The sequence below is a fragment of the Pleurodeles waltl genome, chromosome 6, assembly GCF_031143425.1.
Source record: "Pleurodeles waltl isolate 20211129_DDA chromosome 6, aPleWal1.hap1.20221129, whole genome shotgun sequence".
Lineage (NCBI taxonomy): Eukaryota > Metazoa > Chordata > Amphibia > Caudata > Salamandridae > Pleurodeles > Pleurodeles waltl.
This window is the reverse complement of record NC_090445.1, coordinates 72,390,620-72,413,510: the sequence shown is the minus strand read 5'-3', so window position 1 is coordinate 72,413,510 and position 22,891 is coordinate 72,390,620. Positions and strand designations below refer to the sequence as shown.

At 47.7% G+C, this 22,891-nt stretch overlaps 1 protein-coding gene across 2 annotated transcripts in view; it reads left to right on the top strand.

The window, feature by feature from the left end:
• The window catches only part of LOC138299217 (E3 ubiquitin-protein ligase TRIM39-like), a 109,398-nt gene that overhangs the window by 37,845 nt on the left and 48,662 nt on the right, over positions 1-22,891 (top strand). For both annotated transcript variants that reach the window (XM_069237342.1, XM_069237343.1), the window contains 6 exons: positions 3,217-3,314; positions 6,588-6,850; positions 8,699-8,794; positions 8,891-9,121; positions 9,402-9,424; positions 21,763-21,878. In XM_069237342.1, coding sequence (XP_069093443.1) covers positions 3,254-3,314; positions 6,588-6,850; positions 8,699-8,794; positions 8,891-9,121; positions 9,402-9,424; positions 21,763-21,878 — 790 coding nt within the window. In that variant the 5' untranslated portion in view covers positions 3,217-3,253. The remainder of the gene's footprint in view (positions 1-3,216; positions 3,315-6,587; positions 6,851-8,698; positions 8,795-8,890; positions 9,122-9,401; positions 9,425-21,762; positions 21,879-22,891) is intronic.

The window sequence follows — 22,891 nt, the reverse complement described above, 5'->3', positions numbered from 1 at the left end:
CGTCTCTCTTGCTACATACCACAAACATTGCTTTTCTTCTCTACCACCACCAATTCTTATATCGGGACCATACCCCCCGCAGTCGTATTTAAAATTGGAGTAGTAGTCCTTTTTGCCCAAGGATTTTTTGTAATGTCTTTTAATAGGTCACACTTAGGGATGATTATCACTGCTGCATTGAGACTTAGAGCAATACTTTATCCTGCGCTTTATTCCCTGAGCTCTTGGGGTCAGGAACATCAGCCTGACTCCTAGGGGTGCCATGATCTGAACGAGATATGAATGAAGCGCACGTGATGCCTGCTGCACTATTACTGTGCCAACTTCATGAGACACTGGTAAAACAGTATTTTGGTGACTGTAGCTGATTGTTTACAGTGCTTCAAAATAGCAGGCCCATGTCCGTCAACTGCACACAGGTATTTTTGTTTTTTGGCCTGCTTAATTAGTTTACATGCAAGAGTGTCGGAAATTGGCTCTGTATATACTATTTCAAAGTAAGAAATAGTGTGCACAGAGTCCAAGAGTTCCCCTTAGAGGTAAGATAGTGGCAAAATTAGATAATTCTAATGCTCTGTTTTGTGGTAGTGTGGTCGAGCAGTAGGTTTATCAGAGGGTAGTGTTAAGCATTTGTTGTACACACACAGGCAATAAATGAGGAACACACACTCAAAGACTTATTCCAGGCCAACAGGTTTTTATATTGAACAATATCTTTTCTTAGTTTATTTTAAGAACCACAGGTTCAAGATTTACATCAAACACTTTAAATGTAAGGTACTTCACTTAGATACTTTAGGAACTTTGAATGGAAACAATATCATGTACAGTCTTTGTAAAAATGGCAATAAGCTATTTTCAAAGTGGACACAGTGCAAAAATCAACAGTTCCTGGGGGAGGTAAGTAAAGGTTAGAAGGTAAGTAAAACACTTACAAGTCTCAGTTCTGGGGCATAGGCAGCCCACCATTGGGAGTTCAAGGCAACCCCAAAGTTACCACACCAGCAGCTCAGGGCTGGTCAGGTGCAGAGGTCAAAGAGGTGCCCAAAACACATAGGCGCCTATGGAGAACGGGGGTGCTTCGGTTCCACTCTGCCAGCAGGTAAGTACCTGCGTCCTCAGGGGGCAGACCAGGGGGGGTTTTGTAGAGCACTGGGTGGACACAAGTAGGCACACAAAACACACCCTCAGCGGCACAGGGGTGGCCAGGTGCAGTGTGCAAAGCAGGTGTCGGGTTTTGTTTTGGTTTCAATGGAGGGACCCGGGGGTCACTCTAGCGGTGCAGGCAGGCACAGGTGTGGCTTCTCGGGACAGCCACCACCTGGGCAAGGCAGAGGGTCGCTTGGGAGTCACTCCTGCGTCTAAGTTGGTTCCTTCAGGTCCTGGGGGCTGGGGGTGCAGTGTTGGTTCCAGGCGTCAGGTCCCTTGTTACAGGCAGTCGCGGTCAGGGGGAGCCTCTGGATTCTCTCTGCAGGTGTTGCTGTGGGGGCTCAGTGGGGGTCGTCTCTGGTTACTCACGGGCTCGCAGTCGCCGGGGAGTCCTCCCTGAGGGGTTGGTTTTCTGCAGGTCGAGCCGGTGGCGTCTCGTGTAGAGTGTAGAGTCTCACGCTTCCGGCGGGAAACGTGACATCCTTGGAAGTTGCTTATTTGTTGCAAAGAAGTAGCTGGTTTTGGACAGCGCCACTGTTCACGGGAGTTTCTTGGTCCTGTAGTCCAGGGCAGTCATCTGAGGCTTCAGAGGTCGCAGGTCCCTGTCGGATGCGTTGCTGGAGCAGGTTTTTGAAGTTGGAGACAGGCCGGTAGGGCTGGGGCCAAAGCAGTTGTTGTCTTCTCCTTCTCTGCAGGCTTGTAGGTCAGCAGTCCTTCTTCTTTCTTCAGGTTGCAGGAATCTGATTTCCTGGGATCAGGGGAGCCCCTAAATACTGAATTTAGGGGTGTGTTTAGGTCTGGGAGGGCAGTAGCCAATGGCTACTGTCCTGGAGGGTGGCTACACCCTCTTTGTGCCTCCTCCCTGTGGGGAGGGGGGCACATCCCTAATCCTTTTGGGGGAATCCTCCAAACTCAAGATGGAGGATTTCTCAAGGCAGGGGTAACCTCAGCTCAGGACACCTTAGGGGCTGTCCTGACTGGTGGGTGACTCCTCCTTCTTTTTCTCATTATCTCCTCCAGCCTTGCCACCAAAAGTGGGGCAAGTGGCCGGAGGGGCGGGCATTTCCACTAGCTGGGATGCCCTGGGGCGCTGTAACAAAAGGGGTGAGCCTTTGAGGCTCACCGCCAGGTGTTACAGTTCCTGCAGGGGGAGGTGAGAAGCACCTCCACCCAGTACAGGCTTTGTTCCTGGCCACAGAGTGACAAAGGCACTCTCCCCATGTGGCCAGCAACATGTCTGGTGTGTGGCAGGCTGGCAGAAACTGGTCAGCCTACTCTAGAAGTCGGGTAGGTATTCAGGGGGCATCTCTAAGATGCCCTCTGGGTGTATGTTACAATAAAGTGCACACTGGCATCCGTGTGTATTTATTGTGCTGAGAAGTTTGATACCAAACTTCCCAGTTTTCAGTGTAGCCATTATGGAACTGTGGAGTTCGTGTTTGACAAACTCCCAGAGCATTTACTCTTATGGCTACCCTGCACTTGGAATGTCTAAGGTTGTGCTCAGACACTGTAGGGGCATAGTGCTCATGCACATATGCCCTCACCTGTGGTATAGTGGACCCTGCTTTAGGGCTGTAAGGCCTGCTAAAGGGGGTGACTTACCTATGCCACAGGCAGTGTGAGGTTGGCATGGCACTCTGAGGCGAGTGCCATGCCGACTTAGTCATTTTCTCCCCACCAGCACACACAAGCTGTGAGGCAGTGTGAATGTGCTGAGTGAGGTGTCCCCAGGGTGGCATAAGACATGCTGCAGCCCTTGGAGACCTTCCCTGGCATCAGGGCCCTTGGTACCAGGGGTACCAGTTACAAGGGACTTACCTGAGTGCCAGGGTTATGCCAATTGTGGAGACAAAGGTACAGTTTAGGGAAAGAACACTGGTGCTGGGGCCTGGTTAGCAGGGTCCCAACACACTTTCAAATCATAACTTAGCATCATCAAACGCAAAAAGCTAGGGGGTAACCATGCCAAGGAGGCATTTCCTTACAAAGAGTAAATGTTGCTTCAGGTTGTTACTCAGAAATTCATTTTCATTAACTAACCAGTCTCATTTCTTTGCTGTTTAGGTTTCCTGAATCTTTGAAAATTATCCTAAGCTGTACTATGGCTGGAAAAAAGCGGAAGTCTGCAGAGCCCTCTGTGGGAAGTCCAAGGAAAAAATGGGGTATGTTCTGTTCTTTCCATACCTTTTCTATACTGGAGGTGTCTTTCGAGCGTGTTTCAGTGAAGAAAATACCTACAGTTTGTTCTGAGCGATTAGACTTTCAGATACTGGGAACGCCGTGGATACATTCGCACCACGGAGTTCTCCTTTGGATTTTTAGACTTTCTGGTTGATAGGGAATACAAGAAGATTCCTTAATTAGATGACTGAATGTAGGACTATTTACACTTAATTAAGATTCTACTAGATAATGCTTGGAAATGAGTAGGTTTCATATAAGACATACTTGATTTAAGCCCTGATGAAGTCTGTGAGAATACATTCTCATAAGACGAAACACGTGTTGGCTTTGTGTGCTGTATACATTATTGAAATTCAAGGACGCTTTTCTTGTATCAAGGTGGACTTTGTATGTCAAGAAATAAATAATATATGAACTCTCTATGGTGTTACTCCACACTGAAGATTCTAATAATTACTAACCTTCAATTATACGATCATGAGTGCCCTGACAACTGTCCAGTTCATTGTTAGTTTCCCTTGAAACATTGGAGGATTAAGGAAGATCCTCTTGCCAGGAGCACCGTGCCACATTTGGACTGTTAATGTGATTTTATGGACTCACTGTGAGCGCCCATATCCTATGACTTGCTTCCTATGTGCTTTTGTCTTGAACTCTTCCCATCTAGTATAACTCACAGAGTGAGTGTACAAAATATATAATTGACTCGAAAATATGCAATAGGGAACAGGAAACACACCAGATTATAAAATATTCAGTGCTCTGGATTATCTAAACTCTCACTGTCGTCAATGCTTAAAAGTGAATCACATTTTAAGTGGCAAATCCAGATAAAATAGGGCACCTGAGAACCTATTGGAATTAGGGATAGAATGAGAGTTGTCATGCTTTAAAGTCCCAAATGCTGTAACCTGAAGAAGACTACTCTGTTAGATTATACTATAAAATGTTTGCAAGAGCCAAGTGTGTATGTAAGAATCTATCAGGAAGTACTTAGGCCCTCATTTCGAGTCTGGCGGTCCAAGGACTGCCAGACTTGAGGTGGCGGTCGCACTGCTGCACGACGATGCGATCGCCACATTACGATCCTGTCGGTCGAACTGCGAGGGGACCACCTTGCCCGCCAGGAACATGGTTCCCAACGGACTGGCGGCAGTCTGACTTGTGCTTAGCCACAGCGGTGCTGAGTTCAGCATCGCAGTGCAGAGCATGAGTCCCCTTTCCACCAACCTTTCCATGGCGGTTTAGCCGCCATGGAAAGGCTCTGCTGGGGTCCCCCCTGCCAAGCACCCTCGGAAATGCACTGTCTGCTTTGCACACCGTGCGCATTCCGAGGGTACGGATATGCTACGGTATTAGCCTTGGCTCCCTTCCACTACTGTTGCACTGTTCCTGCAGGTCTGACCTGCGGGAACATAATAATACAAAGTTCCCGACTCGTAATACAACTGGGGGAGGCGGCCGATATGACGGCTGCCTCTTCCCCGTGGCTTTGGAAAGTCAAAATGAAGTCTAGAGTTCGTAGATTAGTTAACATTAACACACTTCCTTATAGCACAATAGCACATGTATAGTAAATATTACATTGTTTTGATAAACAAGGTTTAGACCTCTTCACAATTGAAAAAACTTGGGCCAAAGCAAATGCAAACGTTAATTTAAATGCTTTTCTACCAGATGGTTACTGTGTTACAATGATAAACAAGGGAGGATTGACATGGAAGGCTGTAGGCACTACCATGAAAATTAATCTAAATGCAAAACCTGTTCAATTATCTAAGTAGAATTAACTTTCGGCACTAGCATGTAAATGGATTACCTCCCTGATTGTAATGAACCTTTATTGACCTATTGGGGATTGAGATATTTGATGAAGGCATGACTAACTTGATATTCTCCTTTTACAGACCATGGTCGACGGGTTGAAGCATTAGATTTTAGATAAATAGATTCTAGCCTAACCCACATCCATGAGCATATTTTGGATTAGGGTTTCATATCCGCTTTAGTTAAGGCTGATGTGTCGCGGTTCTGCACTTTTTTGTGGTCTGATCTCTATTAAGGGAGAGGTGGCCAATACTGTAGCACGGTTACTGCCAGTCAGCCCGGCGGGAACACCGGAGTGCAATGTTCCAGCTGAACAGCCCGTGGGGAACATTGTAATACGGGGATGGGGGCGCTGCCAGCAAGAAAGCAGCGTCCTCAACACAGGACCGCCAAAGTCGTAATCAGGTCCTTTGTCAAATTCAGCGAGAGCTATTCAATTTCTGCCAGTGCTTCTAAGCTTGATGAGGTGTGGGCTGAGAACTTTAAAGAGCCAGTCAAGACTAAACCGTTATTTGTATTTCAAACTGTACATATTTGCACTGTTTCAGTGATTTTTTTCTTTTTTGACCCAATATAAATGCATATAATACAAATATAGTCGTAAACTGAAATATTATTATACTATGCAAACTTAAATAATGCTTTTAGATTCAACTGCTGTGATGTAATTTCAAATTGCAAGAGAACCCAGAAATACCTTTTTGAGAAAATTGACCCTAGAGAGCAACGTGGTAATGCTTTTCGATTTTAGGAGAATTGTTTTTTCAAAAGTGAAATGTTAAGGTGGAGGAATGTTTATTAATAGCTGCCCGCTTCAATACTTTGTTGTCAACATTTTGTGTAGTACGGTCTCCCTTTAGTGTGGCTTCTCAAGTGTAGTGGTGATTCTGGGTACCTTTTGCTGTTTTCATAGACGTCATTACGTTTATTGTCTGGGTTTGGGAAAAGGGATTCATCTGAGCTAAATTCAGCTGCACAAACTGGAGACCAAAGTTATGATCCCAACTCACCTGACTAAATTATGCAATCCCCTGCAAATCTCTTCTCACTGTGCCTCAGTTCCTTACAGTAAGCTTCCAAAATGTATGTTTTAGAAATAAGTTAGCCCAACCTGTATAAAAAAAAGTCAACATTCAGCTGGATGCTCCAGGTCTCTTCTGTGCTTTTAAAGTTATACTGATGTCTACCTTGGTTCCTTCTTGGGTGTCATCCATGGATATCAAGTGGACTTTAAAAGGGTGTTCTTTAATGATATGCCATTGCTACCATGAATATTGAAGTTAGTTCTACTTTTTGTAACACAAGAATTCATAAACCCCCATCTTATATATCCTTGAGTGAAGCATAAGTGCCCAGATTTTGCCTTATCCATGTACTAACAAAAATCAAAGTAATTTCATGTCTTGTCTGCCCTCTTTCGGCAGCACGGAACAAGACGGAAGCCAAGCAGCTGCAGAACCTGCGTCATGAAGCCACCTGCTCCATCTGTCTTGAATTCTTTAAGGACCCAGTTAGCATTGACTGTGGACACAACTTCTGCCAGGCCTGCATCACCCGCTGCTGGGAGGACTATGAACGTAACTTCCCTTGTCCACAGTGCCGGGCAAAATCTCAAGCCAGAAACCTAAGGCCAAACCGCCAGTTGGCCAACATTGCAGAGATCACTAGCCAGCTACATATACCCAAGGTGAGACTCCTGGAAGAAGAGATACAGGATGAGTAAGTACATATATGCCCTGTAGCTTTGTCTGTGAATAGAAGGTGTCCAATAGGTATGTTTTTCCGACCTAGTGGTTATGTCGATTTGTCATGTTTAAGCTTCATGCAGCCTTTATTTTGTATGTAACTAAACCTAGATACTCTGTACCTCTAACCTATGTAAGTTATTAAGAAAGAAAGAGTGTTGAGGCTGTTAAAATGGAAATATGTGTACTGATATCACCATCATTGTCATCTTTATGAAATTCCTAATCACTCACGGTCTTGGTATATGTACAGTATCTTGGCTAGTGCATCAAAGTAAAGATATTTATACTCAAGTATGTACGTTTTTATGAGGAAACCTTATTCAGATTCTCCAGAAGTTACAGATTAGTGGACCATTTCAGACATCCCTCAGTTACTAAAAAACAATCTTTAACAGCTTCCACAATCGAACAGTGGTCCTACTACGACAAAACACAGGCTGTCTCCCATTCAGTTTTTCTATAAATAGCTGTCATTGATCTGCTCACATCTTCATTCTTAACAATCTAGGTGCATGTGAGCCCGGTCCTTTTGATGCAGTAGATTTCAGTTTTCTGGAATTCATGTTTGATTGCATATCTAACAGGTATTGGACTTAAAAAGATCAGTCTTTCTTCAGATGGGACAGACCTACTAGATTATTTTCTAGTATTTCATGGCCATACCGAGCAATTCTGTTTGGCTGGTCAAGTTTGAAAGTCTCATCTACTACCTAGAGTTGGCTAGTGGATTTTTCCCTGTGGGGTAGAAGCCTCTAAGAACAAATTCTTTGGTAATAGGTATCCTAGAATGATTTTATTTAATCATATTTCATACTTTCCAACATGTGAATGGGGCATTCCAGTATGTAGTTCAAAGTTATCTCCGAAGATCTTGGCCAGCTGAAACTTTTATTTAGACAATTTCATAAAATTTGCCACATGTTTGATTTTGTTGCTTCAAAGAGGTACCAGGGTACAGACCTCATTCTCCATGTGATCATAAAGAACAGGTGGGAAACACAACATCACATTAAAAAAGCACAGAGAAACCGACAGAATTTCAATCAGTTTTCAAAATATGTTAAGACCAATAGAAGAGGAGAACCACTTGAAGCAGAAGAGGTGCCAAAAGTAAAAACATAGCTCATAATTCTCACATCCCTAACAATGTTAAAACACTCACTCAACATCAATGATCTGGACACCACTGAGGGAAAAATGCATGTAGGTATGTTGCATCCTGGTACCTGGAGGAGAGATCCAAGGAAAAGGATTCTACCAGTTTCCCATGTTTCACCAAGTGACTAGAAAGATGCACACATCCCCTATGAAGATTATTTTATTAGCCTTACCTTGTTCATTACAGTTTAGTACACATGCAGTGGGTGGATATGTTGGTAAACTCTTACAGGAAGCACAAGGGCTATTCTGGAATATTAGCAATGAAACTGAGCAAGATACCACACTTGTATTCAGGTCTGTGAACTTAAAAGTATGGCTGCTGAGGTGATAGTTTGAGCACCCAAATTTGTCACAGATGTGTGTGTGTTTGTACTAAGGGAGTCACGAATGCTAGGAATGCTTTTTCCTAAAACATAAGGGGGTGGAGGGAAACTAGCCATTTTTGTGGAGGTTATCACTTTGGATCTCTAGCACTGCTCTCTTTCTCTGTTCGATTTAGCCCTTCTGAGAACCCAGAGACTTATTTCATTCATCCATCTAATGCTTTGTTGTTTAAGGTACATAGCAAATCAAGGTTTTAGCAAATGTAAGTTATTACTCAATTTGTATTTCTTCCTCTCAATCAGGACAAACTGCAGAGCAGCCTGGCAGCTCTGAAACTGGAGGTTGAGACCATTCTTGGATTCAAATCCAAGGAGGAGAAGGAGGTGGTGGAATTGGAGGTAGGTGCAGTTACACTACAGTCCAGGGACACAGCAGGGTTGACCACTCGCTGGCTCTCTCAACCACAGTTAGTCTCACCTCGCACTTCATTGCAGGAAAAATTCAAAAGCCAACGGGAGAGGATCACAAGTGAATTTGAAGAGTTGCTGCGCTTCCTTCGGGAGGAAAAGCGGCGCCTTCTTGTCAAACTGAAAAAAGAGCAGGATGAGATTCTGAAGAAAATTCGTGGGAAAGTGCTTCAGCTGGAAGAGCAGCATTCCTCCCTCCGAAAACTGATCACAGAGATCGAAGGCAAGCGCCACAGGCCAGATGCCGAGTTACTGAAGGTAAGTGGTGTTTATGAATGTATAGAACTGGCAGAGGAGTAGGATGTGGAGTTTGACCTGAAGATGAGGTCATACATCCTTAGAAATAGGAAAGCAGCAAAGATGAGTTGTATTTACATAAATAACCTATTGATGCCATATAAGCCAGGGCTGCATTTAATGTCGTGGGGGCTGCTTGACCTTCAGGCACGCCTCTGCTAGTAGCTAGATTGTGTTTTGTTGTGGTAGATTGGTGACATTTTGACCAGATATTGACATGTTTCTTTCTGTCTTTCTTTAGGATGCCCAGGCGACCTTGAGCAGGTAGGTTTCACCTTTATGCCCACCCGCCGTAGATAATGTGTTCCCTTATACGTGTGACCATGGGTGGTTGGTTCCTCTAAGGTATACTCCTGTTGTGGCCTTGAGCCTTTGTGCAAATGCTAACAAGATCAGCACATGGCCAGGCTTAGAGGCTAGGGGAAGGGACGGTTTCATTTATTTATACGTTACTAAAGGCCACCTAGACCACTTCAAAGCGATGAACAACAGTAAAGTAGTGAAAATCTCAGAGTACATGATAGTTTGGAGACAAGCCATCAAGTAAACCTATTCTTCAGTCACTTCCAGTTGGATCTTGGATGTAGTTTAAGGACTCTTCGATAAGTATTATTTTTAATAGCATCCTAAATTGAAGGTTCGAAGCAAGGTTCTAATGTTTTTTGTTAACAATATTTGGCCCTGGACTTTCAAAGACTTTCCACAATATTCTATTGTGTAGTGGTTGGTAGTGGAAGCTATGTGGGCTTGAGGATTGTTTTAGTGCTGCCAGAGGGTACTTGAGGTTTCGCTGGTAAAACTTTATCTCCTATGGCCTTTGTGTGCCACCAGGTACTTGTCAATGTCCATGTACCTCTCATGATACTGATGCTATGCACTCTTGTTGAAGTCCTTCATTTTCATCAGCATGTGGTGTATTGTGGAAACAAAGATTAGATGAGAAGGCGCAATGGAAATGCATTTGATAGTGGATTAGTTTAAATGGAATCTACATAGAGCAGGAGAACATGTCCGAACCTTCCAGAGGGATTGCATCCATTAAAGAGGTGGAACCAAACAGAAGACTGCCTGGTTCCAGGAAGTTGGGCGGAAGTCTCTTATTTCCCCAAGTTGTCTCCTGTATTCTAATCGAGTGAGGTCCTAACACCAAAGACTTGCTGCTTGTGTGAGTAATGGAACCTTAAAGGAGCAGCGCATTCTCAGATTGCGCATCGCATTCAATGAAAAGTCCTCTTAGCTACATGGCTTTTGATGGATGAGGCATAACGTGACTAACTAAGTGGCTTCTTAACAAAACATCTAGGTAAATAAATTCAGATCATTGAACAGGCGTTGCAAGAAAATCAAAACAAGTACAGCAGAAATGGAGGGCGGAGATAGCCGACCGGCAAGATGGCCAACACGGTGTGAGGCTCCGCCGGACTAGGGGCTGAAATCCTACATTTCTCCTGATTCAGACAGTGGTGAACGGACCGGGTTCCTCCCGGTTCATGATTCTGCGGACTTGGTGCCTGGGGGAGTCGGCGAGGTGCCAGGCCCTGCCGGCGGCCGGCTGGGCTGGAGGCGGGCGGCGCGCTTGGGGCCACCGGGCTGCTGCGAGGCTGCTGTGGGGCGGTGAGGGGCTCTCTTGCGGTCCCATTGAGGAGAGGTGAGGAGCGGCGCTGGTTGGGGGAGCCTTCTGCGGTTTTGTCGGGCCGCGGGTCCCCAGTGAAGCTGTGGCCCGGTTGAGGCCTGGTGCGGCGCCACGCAGGTGATTTGCGGCACGCGGCTGCTGGGAGGCGCGCGCTGCGGCTGCTGGGCTCCCCCGCTCTGGTGGTGACTGCAGAGGTCGGGGGGAGGGGGGTCCCCCGCGGCCTGCCTGGAAAGGAGGTGCGGCGGCGCTGGTTGGGGGGGGTTTCGGCAGTCTTGCCGGGCCGCAGCCTCCCCCTCTTCCCTGGGACGTGGTAGGCCCAGTTGGGCCTGTATTGGTGCTGTGTGGCTGCCTGGAGGCGTGCATCGTGGCTGCGGGCCTTTCTTGTCTTGGAGGGCGGACCGGAGGCGGAGTGGCCTGATCTGGAGGAGGCTCGCGGGGGCCCTTTAGATCGGTGGAATTTCTGCGGTGAGGGGCCCCCGTGGGATACAGGCCAGAGAGGGCCCATTTTCGGGGGCCTACTGGGAGGCGGCCTTGATCTGGGCCTCGAGTGGTGAGCCCCTGCTGGGGGGGCCTGCGTTGCCTTGCATTGTCGCCGGCCGGGGGAAGGCCTCGCTGTTGCTCATTGCGGGGGCCGGTGAGCTTCTGTCTCCCTTCTCTCTGGGACTTGTGAAGAGCTGAGGAGGCGCTTGGGGTACCTTGCGTGTGCTTGAGAAGACGGCTGTTGGTGCTGCGATTGCTGGATAATTTCCTCCGGAGGAGTGCGGCTGTCAGCGGGTGTGATTTAATCAGTGTCTGGAGAACTCCCTGTGGGTGGCCGGCTCCCCTCTGCTTGCTGTGGACTCGCCTGCCTCTGGTTACTTGGTGGAGTGCCTGGAGTCGGACTCTTTGGGGCGGCCGCGATGGGTAAGGCGGAGCAGCGACATGCCAAGATCTCCTTTGAGGGTTGTAGGCAGAAGGGATGCGCCGCCGTGCTGCAATCTGGTAAGGTGCAGCTGGAGGATGGGTCTTTGGAGGCTTCTGTCAAATCCATGTTCCTGGATCTTAACAGTAGCTTGGCCGGAATAGACACTAAGTTGGATCACTTGGCGGAGCATATGGACCGCATCAGGGCTCAGGTGGATGAGCATGACGCTCGATTAGAGCAACTGGATTCGCGCACCTCGGAGATGGAGGATCAGCGGCACGGAGAGAGAGAGCGTTTGCTGCAGATGGAGCGAGTACTGGAGGTCATTAGGGCCAAGAACGAGGACTTGGAGGCGCAGTCCCGGCGCAATAACATTTGGTTGCTTGGCCTCCCTGAGACCACGGACATGGGCAGGATGGAGGATTTTGTGGAGCAAATGCTTGCTGATCTGTTTCCTGGTGAGCTTTCTCGTATGCTGGTGGTGGAGAGGGCTCACAGATCCCTGGGACCCAGACCCCCTCCCGGGTTCCCGCCGAGACCTGTTATCTTTCGTCTTTTGAATTATCGTGACCGCGATGCTATGCTGCGCCTGGCTCGGGATCGCTGCCCGGTGGGATATAGAAACACTGAGCTGCAATTTTTTCCGGACTACACTCCAAGTGTGCAGGCGGCGCGTAAGGCGTTCTTGCCGGTTAAGCGCTCTCTGAGTCTGACTGCAGCTCGATTTTTGCTCATCTACACGGCTAAGCTTCGGATACAACATGGTGGAACACTGCATTTCTTTACTGATCCGAAGCAGGCGGCCAAGTTTGTTAAGACGCTCCCTCGGCGCCCTGCGGCAGAGCAGGCTGCAGCCTCGGGCTCAAAGCAGGCGCACCTCAGTGATAATGATTGACTGTTCTGCAGTTGTGATGACGGCTGGCCCTGAATCATCGCGGGTGTTATCCCGGTGGTGCCGCTGATTTTCTTTTTCAGCGCTTCTGAATCAGTTTATCTGCCTCTTTTATTAGCCCTTTGTCCCTTCCGGCTTGTCTGTTTTTCGGATGGGCTGGATGGCTAGCTTTACGACCCCTGGATGAGTCCTTTCCTTCTGATGTGGGGTTCAGATCTTCTCTGTTTGGGGAAGGGCGGGGGGTGTTTTGCTTCGACCCGTTTGGGGGGTCCGCATGGGTGGGGGGGGGACTGGGTTCTGATTTCTTGTGTTTGCAATGTTCGACTTGCATTACTGTGTTATTGTGTTGGACGGAGTTGGACAGCGGTGGTGGTCGGTTCTGCAGCGGGATGCCTGGAAATGATGTTGGGTGGATGTTGGGGGCAATGACGGCGGTCAGCTGCCTTACGTGGAATGTGCGTGGTTTGAATGATCAGCGGAAGGTGTGTCATGTCTCTGCTTATATCCAAGGGCATCGTATAGATGTGTGTCTACTTCAGGAGACTCACCTGGAGGCCCAGACGATGAAGCGGCTGAGGGCGGGGTGGATCGGAGAGTGTCATGGTGCGGTGTTTTCCCGGTATGCTAGAGGGGTGGCGATCTTGCTGCGCAAGTGGCTGCAATGGCGCACGCATCGTGTGATAGTAGATCCGAATGGGCGATATGTGCTGCTGGGCGGGACATTGTTGGACAGGCCCTGCCGGTTGGTGTCAGTTTACGGGCCTAGTGTGGATGACCCTGTTTTTTTCTGCGAGGTGTGGTGTTTGGTGGAGCCGTTGGGCAGTGGCGCTGTGATCTGGGGGGGGGGGGGGGAGATTTTAATGTGGTTCTGGATCCGGAGAGGGACCGGGAGAGTTCAACTAGACCTAGGCATTCTGCTGCTGCTGCTGCTTTGAAGAATGTGATGGGCGATGGTGCTTTGGTTGATCTCTGGAGAGCCAAGCATGGGGATCTGCGAGAGGGCACATGTGTTAACTATGTCCATAATAGCTGGTCCCGAATGGATCGCTGGCTGGTGACTAGGGATGTGGAGATGTGGACGCATTCGGTGGAGCATCTGGCCCGGACCCTCTCGGACCATTCTCCGGTGCGGTTGCGGCTGACGAGACCTGGGGCTCCGAGGGCTGCGTTTGCTTGGCGCTTGCCGCAGGGAGCTCTTCGTGATGAGGTGTTCCGTGAGGAGGTGCGGGAGGATATTTTGCATTTTTTTGCTGAGAATCATGGGTCGGTAGATTCTGCCGGAACGCTTTGGGAAGCCTTTAAAGTATTTATTCAAGGGGTATGCCTCTCCAAGCAGCATGGTGTGCTTCGTGCCTTGCGTCTGGAACTAGCTGAGCTGGAGTCTCAGATAGCAGAACTGGAAGCGAAATTGGCCACGGACTGGGCTGGTGGGACGTTGGCGGATTTGCGGGATGCAGTCTCTCACTATGAGGAGGCTTCCGACCGCGAGGTGTGCTTTTTGGGGTAATATGCCAGGGCCAGGCGTTATGGGGAGGGTGACAGGGCAGGTCACACCTTGGCGAGTATGCTGCGCAGGCCCTGGGTGAGTGGGTATGTCACTGAGATAGACGGGCGGGAAGGACAGCGAGTAACAGGAACGGCGGGGATTGTGCAGGTCTTTGCACGGTACTATGAGGACTTGTATTCGGCACCTGCTGTGTCAAATCTTGATGCCGCGCAGGCTTACTTCGATGACATTAGTCTGCTCTGGTTTGATGACAAGCATAGGGCCTATTTTGATGAGCCTTTCTCGATGGAAGAGATCAAGGCAGTAATTAGTGGATTGCCTGGTGACAAGGCTCCGGGCCTCGATGGCTTGACCCCTGCCTTTTACAAGGAGTACTCCGATATTCTGGTTCCCTACCTGTTGGAGGTTTATGCTGAGGGAGGCGCTGATTGGTACAATACTTAAGCCAGGCAAGGATCCTTGCAGTTGTGATTCGTACCGCCCGCTCTCCATGATTAATGTTGACAATGAAATCTTGGCTAAGTTGATTGCGCTTCGGTTGCAGCTGTTGATGTTGCGGCTGGTGCTCCCGGATCAGTCTGGCTTTGTGCCGGGGCGTTCGACTGCGCATAATTTGCGCACTTTTTTTGCGGTGTTGGGTAGCCTCGCGGCGGAGGATGAGGCGGCTGCAGAGTTTTTGGGTGCGACAAAGGCGTTCGATTCCCTGTCTTGGCCCTATTTATTTGCGCTGCTGGGCAGGGTAGGTATGAGTGCGCGCTTTATTGGGCTGATTCGCTTGCTCTATACGAACCCAGTTGCGAGGCTCCGGTTGAATGAATGTATTTCGGAGGCCTTCCCGGTGGCCCGGGGAACTCGGCAGGGGTGTCCTTTGTCCCCGCTCCTTTTCGCTATTGCGATGGAGCCGTTGGCGGCCTATTTGAGGCAGCACCATAATCCTAGGGGACTGCAGTTTAGGCAGCTCCCAATATTGGTCTCTATGTACGCGGATGATATTGCGCTGTATATGCGTGAGCCGAGTGAGAACTTGGATGTTTTGCTTACTGAGGTTGTCCGCTTCTGTACCTTCTCTGGCATAGTGATGAATTGGTCCAAGTCAGTGGTGCTTCCTCTTACTCACCGCACCGCACGTTTTTCGTCGCGCTATCCTGTCGAGTGGGTGGAGGGCCCGGTCCGTTATCTGGGCGTATGGCTCAGCTGTGATGTTGAGACCCTGTGGCTTGCCAATTATGGTAGGTTGGTGGCCTGGTTGGAGGACAGGCTGGAGATGTGGCGCTCCTTGCCGCTTTCGCTGATTGGGTGCATTGGCATTGCCAAGATGGTGGTTTTACCTAGATTTCTGTATCTTTTCGTTAATCTCCCGCTGGTGCTGCCCCTGAGCTTTCTGCAGAGACTCCGATCGGCATTTTTGCGGTTGGTGTGGGCTGGCAGGCAGCCCAGGATCGCATGGGAGAAGCTGACGCTGCCATTTGAGTTGGGTGGGCTTGCCGCCCCAGATCTGGACTTGTATTATTACTGTGCTCAGGCCCACTTTGCATACTTTTGGATCCGCCCGGTGAGATATTTACCTCATCTTGCGTCAGAGAGTGATGCGGTATGGCCGGACCGGCTGCCAAGAGTGCTTGGTTGCATGACTCTGACTCGTCCCAGGGGTGTGAACACAGTTGCGTGCACGGCTGGGTCTTGGGCTGCATTGTTGCGCCGGTCGGGTGAAGGTTTGCCTTTTGCCCCTGCGATGCCGGTGCTGGAGGTTGCGGATGAGAGAATGTCAAGTGATGTGCGACTGCGGGACATCCTTTCTGCTTCCGGACTGTCTTTGCTGGGGGACTGGTTTCTGAATGAGCGTCTGCGGGCGCTTGAGGAGGCGCTAGGCGATGGGGTTGATAATGCTCTGCATAGGCTGTATTTGTTGCGGGTATATGCAATGCTCAGGGCGTGCTTTGCTGGTCTTCCGACTATGCCGCAGGCCTGTCAGGCGCTTGAGTTGCTTTGGCGCGTGCAGTCCCCGCGTCATCTTATTACCAAACTTTATAGGTGTACGCAGGAGCAGCGACGGGTGGGGGTGGAGGCTGCGAAAGTCAAATGGGAGAGAGATGCTGGGGAGGAGATCACCGATGCTATGTGGAGAAGCTGCTGTGCGCACATGAGAGCACTGTCGCCCAATTATAGATTACGGCTCATACACTTCAAATTCCTGCATCGCTTGTACCATACCCCCCTCACTTTACGGACAATGGGGTTGCAGGATGATGCGCGTTTTGAGCGATGCTCTGCCCCGGACGCTGACTTTCTGCACCTGGCGTGGACTTGTGAAGCGGTACGCGTCTTTTGGGGTGAAGTGATGTGTGCGATAGCTGGTATGACTGGCCTGGCTTTGCCTTTCTCTCCCGTGGTGGCGTTGATGGGTCTGCTGGATGGGGTGCCCTCGGAGTGGCGACGTCTCGTTGGAATGTTGCTCTTGTTGGCGAAGAGTGGTGGTCTGCTGGGGGAGGGGCAGGGCTTCGCGGGGGATGATTGGCTGAGGGATGCTGCATTCTGTCAGGAGCAGCTGTCCATCTTTTGGGAGTTGGCCCCGGCACGTTCTCGTCCGAGAGATATCTGGGCGCCTTTCCGTTCCTATCTGGAATCCGCTGGTTAAAATTGAGAGCATCCAGTTGATGGGTGTGAGCATATGTGCAGACTGTTTGGACTGAATATTGCTCCTGTATGTGTGGAAAATGGTGTTTGTTGGGCGTTGCTGCTGAGTGGATCTGTTCGGCCGCCTCTGTCCTTTTACTGTTACGGTTGTTATTGTTTTTTTGCCCCACGAGTTTCTGTATTTCGGTTCCCCCTAAGGGTGTGCTTTCTGCAGCTCCTATAGGCATGTATATGGGTTGGTAGTTGAATCTAGGGTTTTGACCCTGTTGCGGACTCTGCTTTCTTGGACTCTGCCTTGTTATTCCGGACTACCTTGTGCACACGCCAATGGACTTCTAACGATCTTTGTGGAGCTTTCGGGGCTGTTGTTGTTGGTACTATGTAAAATTGTATAAATAAATAAAAAAAAGTACAGCAGAAATGAATTCACTTCTAAATCCAACACCATAAATCAAAACAGAAACCATCGTAATATGTGACATATACATTAATTCATATGGCTAATAATATCCAATTAAAATTATATTAAATAATGCTTTCTTTTTTCCTTTTTTGTATTTGTTTAGTATTTAGTTTCAGGGTATTAAAAACCAGTATATAAGAGAAATATAGGAAAAATCAGCATTTGGCACATTTCAGGGTTACATACATACAAAATCGTGCCTCTTAAGTATCGAGTAGCATTGTATCTTGTAGAAGTCTTATGTGCTTCTATTATGCCAACACTGCTTCATTTATCTCAATAAGAAATTATAAAATACTAAACAGAACAGAAAGTCTAATAAGATTCCTTCACTTGTAAGTAGCTGCATGAACATATTGTCTCCTAGAATTAACAAATGTAGTTGCTGCAGTTATAAATACATATCATAGTACGCTGTTGTTCCCTATTCTGATGTGGGTCCTATTGTCGAACTGCAAGCGGCTGGAGAGGAAGAAGGCCATTCAAGGACTCCGTTGATTTCCCATGAAGGCACGTGTGGAGGATATATGCAGGCGCTCAGTAGATTAAGGAAAGGAAAAGGGTTAACAAAAAGCAGGCAGTCTGTAACCTCATGTATGTACAAACATGCCAGCCTAGCCCCTGTGTGGGTATCATCAAAAAGATGGGAATCCTATAGATTTGAAGTCCTGTTGTTTGTATATCAGCCTCTCATATAAGGCTGTTTCACGCGCTTCAGTGATCCATTCGTTATCTTGGTGCAGATGCTGTCATCCCCGGTGTCGCGGTACACAGATGTTGACCTTGTTTATAGACGTGGTACATAGCCATTGTGCCTGGTTTGTTAAGGAAGGGGAGACCGGGTACTTTACTTGTTATGGGTAGTGATAACCAAAAGCTGTGCAGAACTTTACGATCAAAGAAGATGAGTGGTGTGTTGCATCTAAGTTGTTCACACCTCCAGCAGTTAGAATGATGTAGTAATCCTGTCCCCGATAAGACTACCAATCTTTCAAAGTGTTAGAAAGACAGAACTTCATTCTGGATTCTCTTAGCCCTTTTTCTTGGTTATCTATTTTGTTATCTCAACCCTCTTCAGTGTATTTCATATGGAGTAGTCTCTTCCATTTGATGTATAGGTGTCACATGAGGGGTTTGAGTGTAGGTGGGGTACAAACAAACTTAAAACCCTTCTGTTTCCCCTTTGAATAATCACCATTGCCTTTAGTGTTGTAAAACGGGGGAATTTGGGAGATCCAGTGGCCATATTCTGAACCACTTGCACATTTGTCTCCATGTTTGCATTGGGGCTAAACTAAATTCTGTTTGTAGTGTTTTGAAAAAGTTTAATTTTCTCTGTTGTAACAATTGGTCTAGAATGAGAAGAGCAGCCTTCTGCCATGCCCCCCACTGAAAGGTTACCCCTTGTTATAGAAAAGTTGCCATTATTCCAGATGGATGCATGTTTGCATCTCTCTGCAGCAGTTTATGTGGCTGTCACCCGTTTCGCACCATAGTTTGTGTCATAGGATAAGAAGTCAAAGAGGAAAATGTCTGACATTTCCATAACACTGGGAGCCTAAGGTGTTTTGTGTGTGGATACGTGCATTGAGAACCCATAGAGGGAGCTCTCCTGTTTTTGGCCACGTATATTAGCTGAAAAAGATGGAGATCCTTGTAGTAGGGTTCAGCACTAAACTGTGGCTCCCATATCGCCTTTGTGCCACCATCTCTGACATTTGTAATCTGGGTTTCATGTCGCCCCCATATAAACAATATCATAATACTTTAAAGTTTATGTAGACAATCAGAAACTTTGCATTACAGCATAAAACGAATCAATGCAATTTTAAGAATACAAAATAACAGAATGATCGTCTGTCCAGAAATAAGCACATTAAGACATATTTTTCACAATTACTCAGCAAAATTGGATAAGTTAGCGTAACCCAGTTTCAACGTCTAACAATTATTAGAAAAGCCAATACGTCTGGCTTTGCTGCCAACCACATGGCCTTGCCATTTTTGAAAGTCCAAGGCACCTGTGTGCGCACGTTCAGATTCACAGGCAGCCATCCTTTAATGGTAACATTCAATGATAGCCTGAATGGCTATTTTGAAGTGGGTTGCCTAATGCTTTATGCTGTGGTGAGTTTAGCAAAATATGAGTGAAAGCCTCTGTAAGTATGTATATGTATTTTTAGCAAAATCAAAATGCTTTGGCTAATGCCAAACCTAAAGGTGCATATCCACAATGAGATGAAGTTGCAGCACCCCAGAATAAAACACAAGCTAGAAATTTAATTATAATGCATATAGGAAAATGCTATCTTACTCAAAATTAACTTCTATTTTCCACCACCTTTCAGAGACATATTGTCACTGCCAGTTGAGCAAATTAAAAATCAGTGGAAGACATTTTTCTAATGGGAAAGTTACTAAGTAATGGTATACACTACTTGGCCTTTAGTAATTTCTAAAATGGACTAAAAAGCCAAATGTTTGGGAGTGTCCAGGGAAATTTCACATTAATAAAAAAAATACACTAAACATTGGCCATCATTCTAACCCCGGAGGTCTCAGACTGCCGGGGCCAGGGTCGGCGGGAGCACCGCCGACAGACCGGCGGTGCCCCGCAGGGCATTCTGACCGCGGCGGTTTGGCCGCGGTCAGAAAGGGTAAACCGGCGGTCTCCCGCCGGTTTACCGCTGCCCTTAGAATCCCCCATGGCGGCGCAGCTTGCTGCGCCGCCATGGGGGATTCTGACACCCCCTACCGCCATCCTGTTCCTGGCGGTTCGCCCGCCAGGAACAGGATGGCGGTAGGGGGTGCCGCGGGGCCCCTGCCATGCCCATGCCAATGGCATGGGCACGGCAGGGGCCCCCGTGAGAGGGCCCCACAAAGTATTTCAGTGTCTGCCTAGCAGACACAGAAATACGCGACGGGTGCAACTGCACCCGTCGCACCTTCCCACTCCGCCGGCTCAATTCTGAGCCGGCATCTTAGTGGGAAGGTTGATTTGCCCTGGGCTGGCGGGCGGCCTTTTGGCGGCCGCCCGCCAGCCCAGGGCAAATCCCAAAATACCCTCAGCGGTCTTTTGACCGCGGAGCGGTATTTTGGTGGGGGAACTTCGGCGGGCGGCCTCCGCCGCCCGCTGAAGTTAGAATCACCCCCATTGTGTCTATAGGCTACCCCAAATATCTAACTGCAAGATTTCCAGTCTGTAGTGGATAGAATTATTTTCACATGTTGACCTCATTTTTTAAGAACAATACGTTGCAGCAGTAGAGTTTCAACTGGTCATTTCAGGGCACTAATATTCCGCAAAGTTTGACAGTTACTTTTTCATTGGTCATAACTCGGAGGGGCCAGCCAGAATATTCTCATGTCAGATCGATGCAAAACTTTCTTACAGAATCAGTGCTGGATATTTAGAACACCCGAATATGCCAGACGCTCATCCAGCTATGTCTTCAGCTTTTGGGGGTTGTTTTGAAATTTTCTTGAAGTATAATTGGGTGATGCATAACTGTGTAGATAACAGGATAATCGAATATGGCTTGCAATCGGATAGTTTTTCAGATCCAAAATATATATTCTCAGCACGTGGTAAATATTAGTTTGACACACACACCTTAGTGGCAGAAACAATAAACTTTGTATGAACCTTAGCTGCAGTGTCTCTGTTTATTATTTTCATTTGCTGACTTAAGGCCATTTTGTATTTGGGTGACACACTGAGTTATTCAAGGAACTAACTATTAGTTTATTGGTGGGTGAGTATGCAGACACGTGGAGTGTATACTCTAGGAAGTACCTGTGGTTATAAAAGTATCATTAAGGATTTTAAATAGTCTATTGCTACCCATTGGATACCAAAAGAAGGCACAGGGCAAGTTACCCTGATATTGTAACCTTTTAAACCTTAAATGTAAACAATTAATAATAAATATATATCTGACACTCTGCAAGACTACAATATGGACTGATATGTGACCATGGGCTATAGGGATTTACCAAGATCAAACTAGGTTTACTATGATAGGGGCATAAAGCATGTTTATACCCTGTTACCTAGAAAACTGATGGACAGGTAGACAATGAACTAACAAATCTGAGAAAACATTGGTTCGGCATTGAGTGCTGGTTAAAAATGGACAGAAGCTAAATAAGAGGCAGAGATGTTTAATTTGTATCACACTAGAAGTCTTCTGTCTTTTTTTACCCCTCAAGAGCTAATATATTCTATTTTACAGAAGAAAGTCGATTTACATTGTTACCATTGTGAGGTTTTGTATTGCTCATTTTTATAGCTGTAAAGGTTTGGTCACCATTGTTAACCTGTGGGTGATCTCTAGTGTGATATGTTTCACTTAGAGGCTTCATGTCACTCTTTTCACCAGAATTTCACATAATTCTCCCAGTAGAAGCTCATTGTCATTCTTTGACCCTCAGGAGGTCCCTTATTCCTAACTAGTCTCAGGGTAGACACTCCTTGCCCTTGGTAACTCCTTTGTGGGGGTCCTGTCTGCCTATCTCTTACCTGGTAAGGTGAGAGTTGTATATAAAACAGTTGTTTTCTCTTTCCAGGTGTGAAGCTGTAAAGGTTCAGCGACCAGAGGCTGAGTCTCCAGAGCGTGAGAAAATATTGCGCACTTTTTGCACACAGCACACTGACTTGCAGAGAATGATGGCCATTTACAAAGGTAATTTGAAGGAAATATTTCAGTATTGTCTGTTTGATCAACGTTGTGAGTGAGGTAACAATAAAACACTGTGGCCCTCATTATGAACATGGCGGTTCGGCCCGCCATGCCGGCAGCGGTGGCTGAAGCTGCCAGCCGGCATGGCGGGCCGAACCGACATATTATGCACATGGTGACGGCTGCCAACCGCAGCTGTCACCCACTGCCAGGCTCCCGCCGTCAGGCAGCCAGGCGGCGGGTTGAAACACCATCCGCCAGGGTAGATGCGCTACCCTGCGGATAATGTTTCATTTCCCGCCAGCCTTTTCCTGGCGGGATAACCTGCCAGGAAAAGGCTGGCGGAGGGGGTGCCCCGGGGCACCCCAGGGGGCCCCTGCACTGCCCATGCACTTTGCAAGGGCAGTGCAGGGGCCCCGGTGCAGAGCCCCATCGCGAAGGTGATCTGCGCGATGGGTGCAACTGCACCTGCCGCACAGAGGCATTGATGGAGCCTCCATCAATGTCCTGCCGAGCATTTTTGTGAGCCGGTGGGCGAAAACAATGTTTCCACCCGCCGCTCTCAGAAAAGTTCATTATCTGGCCGGCAGGGTTCCGGGGTCACTGGCGGTCATAAATTTGACCGCCAGCAGGAACACGGTGGTTGTTTCCGCCGTGTTCATAATGACCACCTGTATCTTGGAAGCTTGAGTCATTGTCAAGGGACTGGCTAATCTTAACTTATCTATGCAGGCTCTACAGAATTCTGTCTAACTTCCTGGGTCCATGGTTGTGTGGTCTGAACATTAATATAAAGCTGGCCAGATAATGTGTGCCTGGATCACGTGTGTGTGTAAATCATTATGTTTCGACTGAATTACCTCGAGACGCTGCTAGGTGCCCAAGGACTGAATGAAAAAGGTGCAGAAAGAAAGAGAAATGCAGCTAGGTCGTCTCAGTAACATGAAAACATTGCACTTTAAAGAGCAAGGTACTTCCATATCACATGATGACTTTTACTGGCAGGTGCTTTAAAA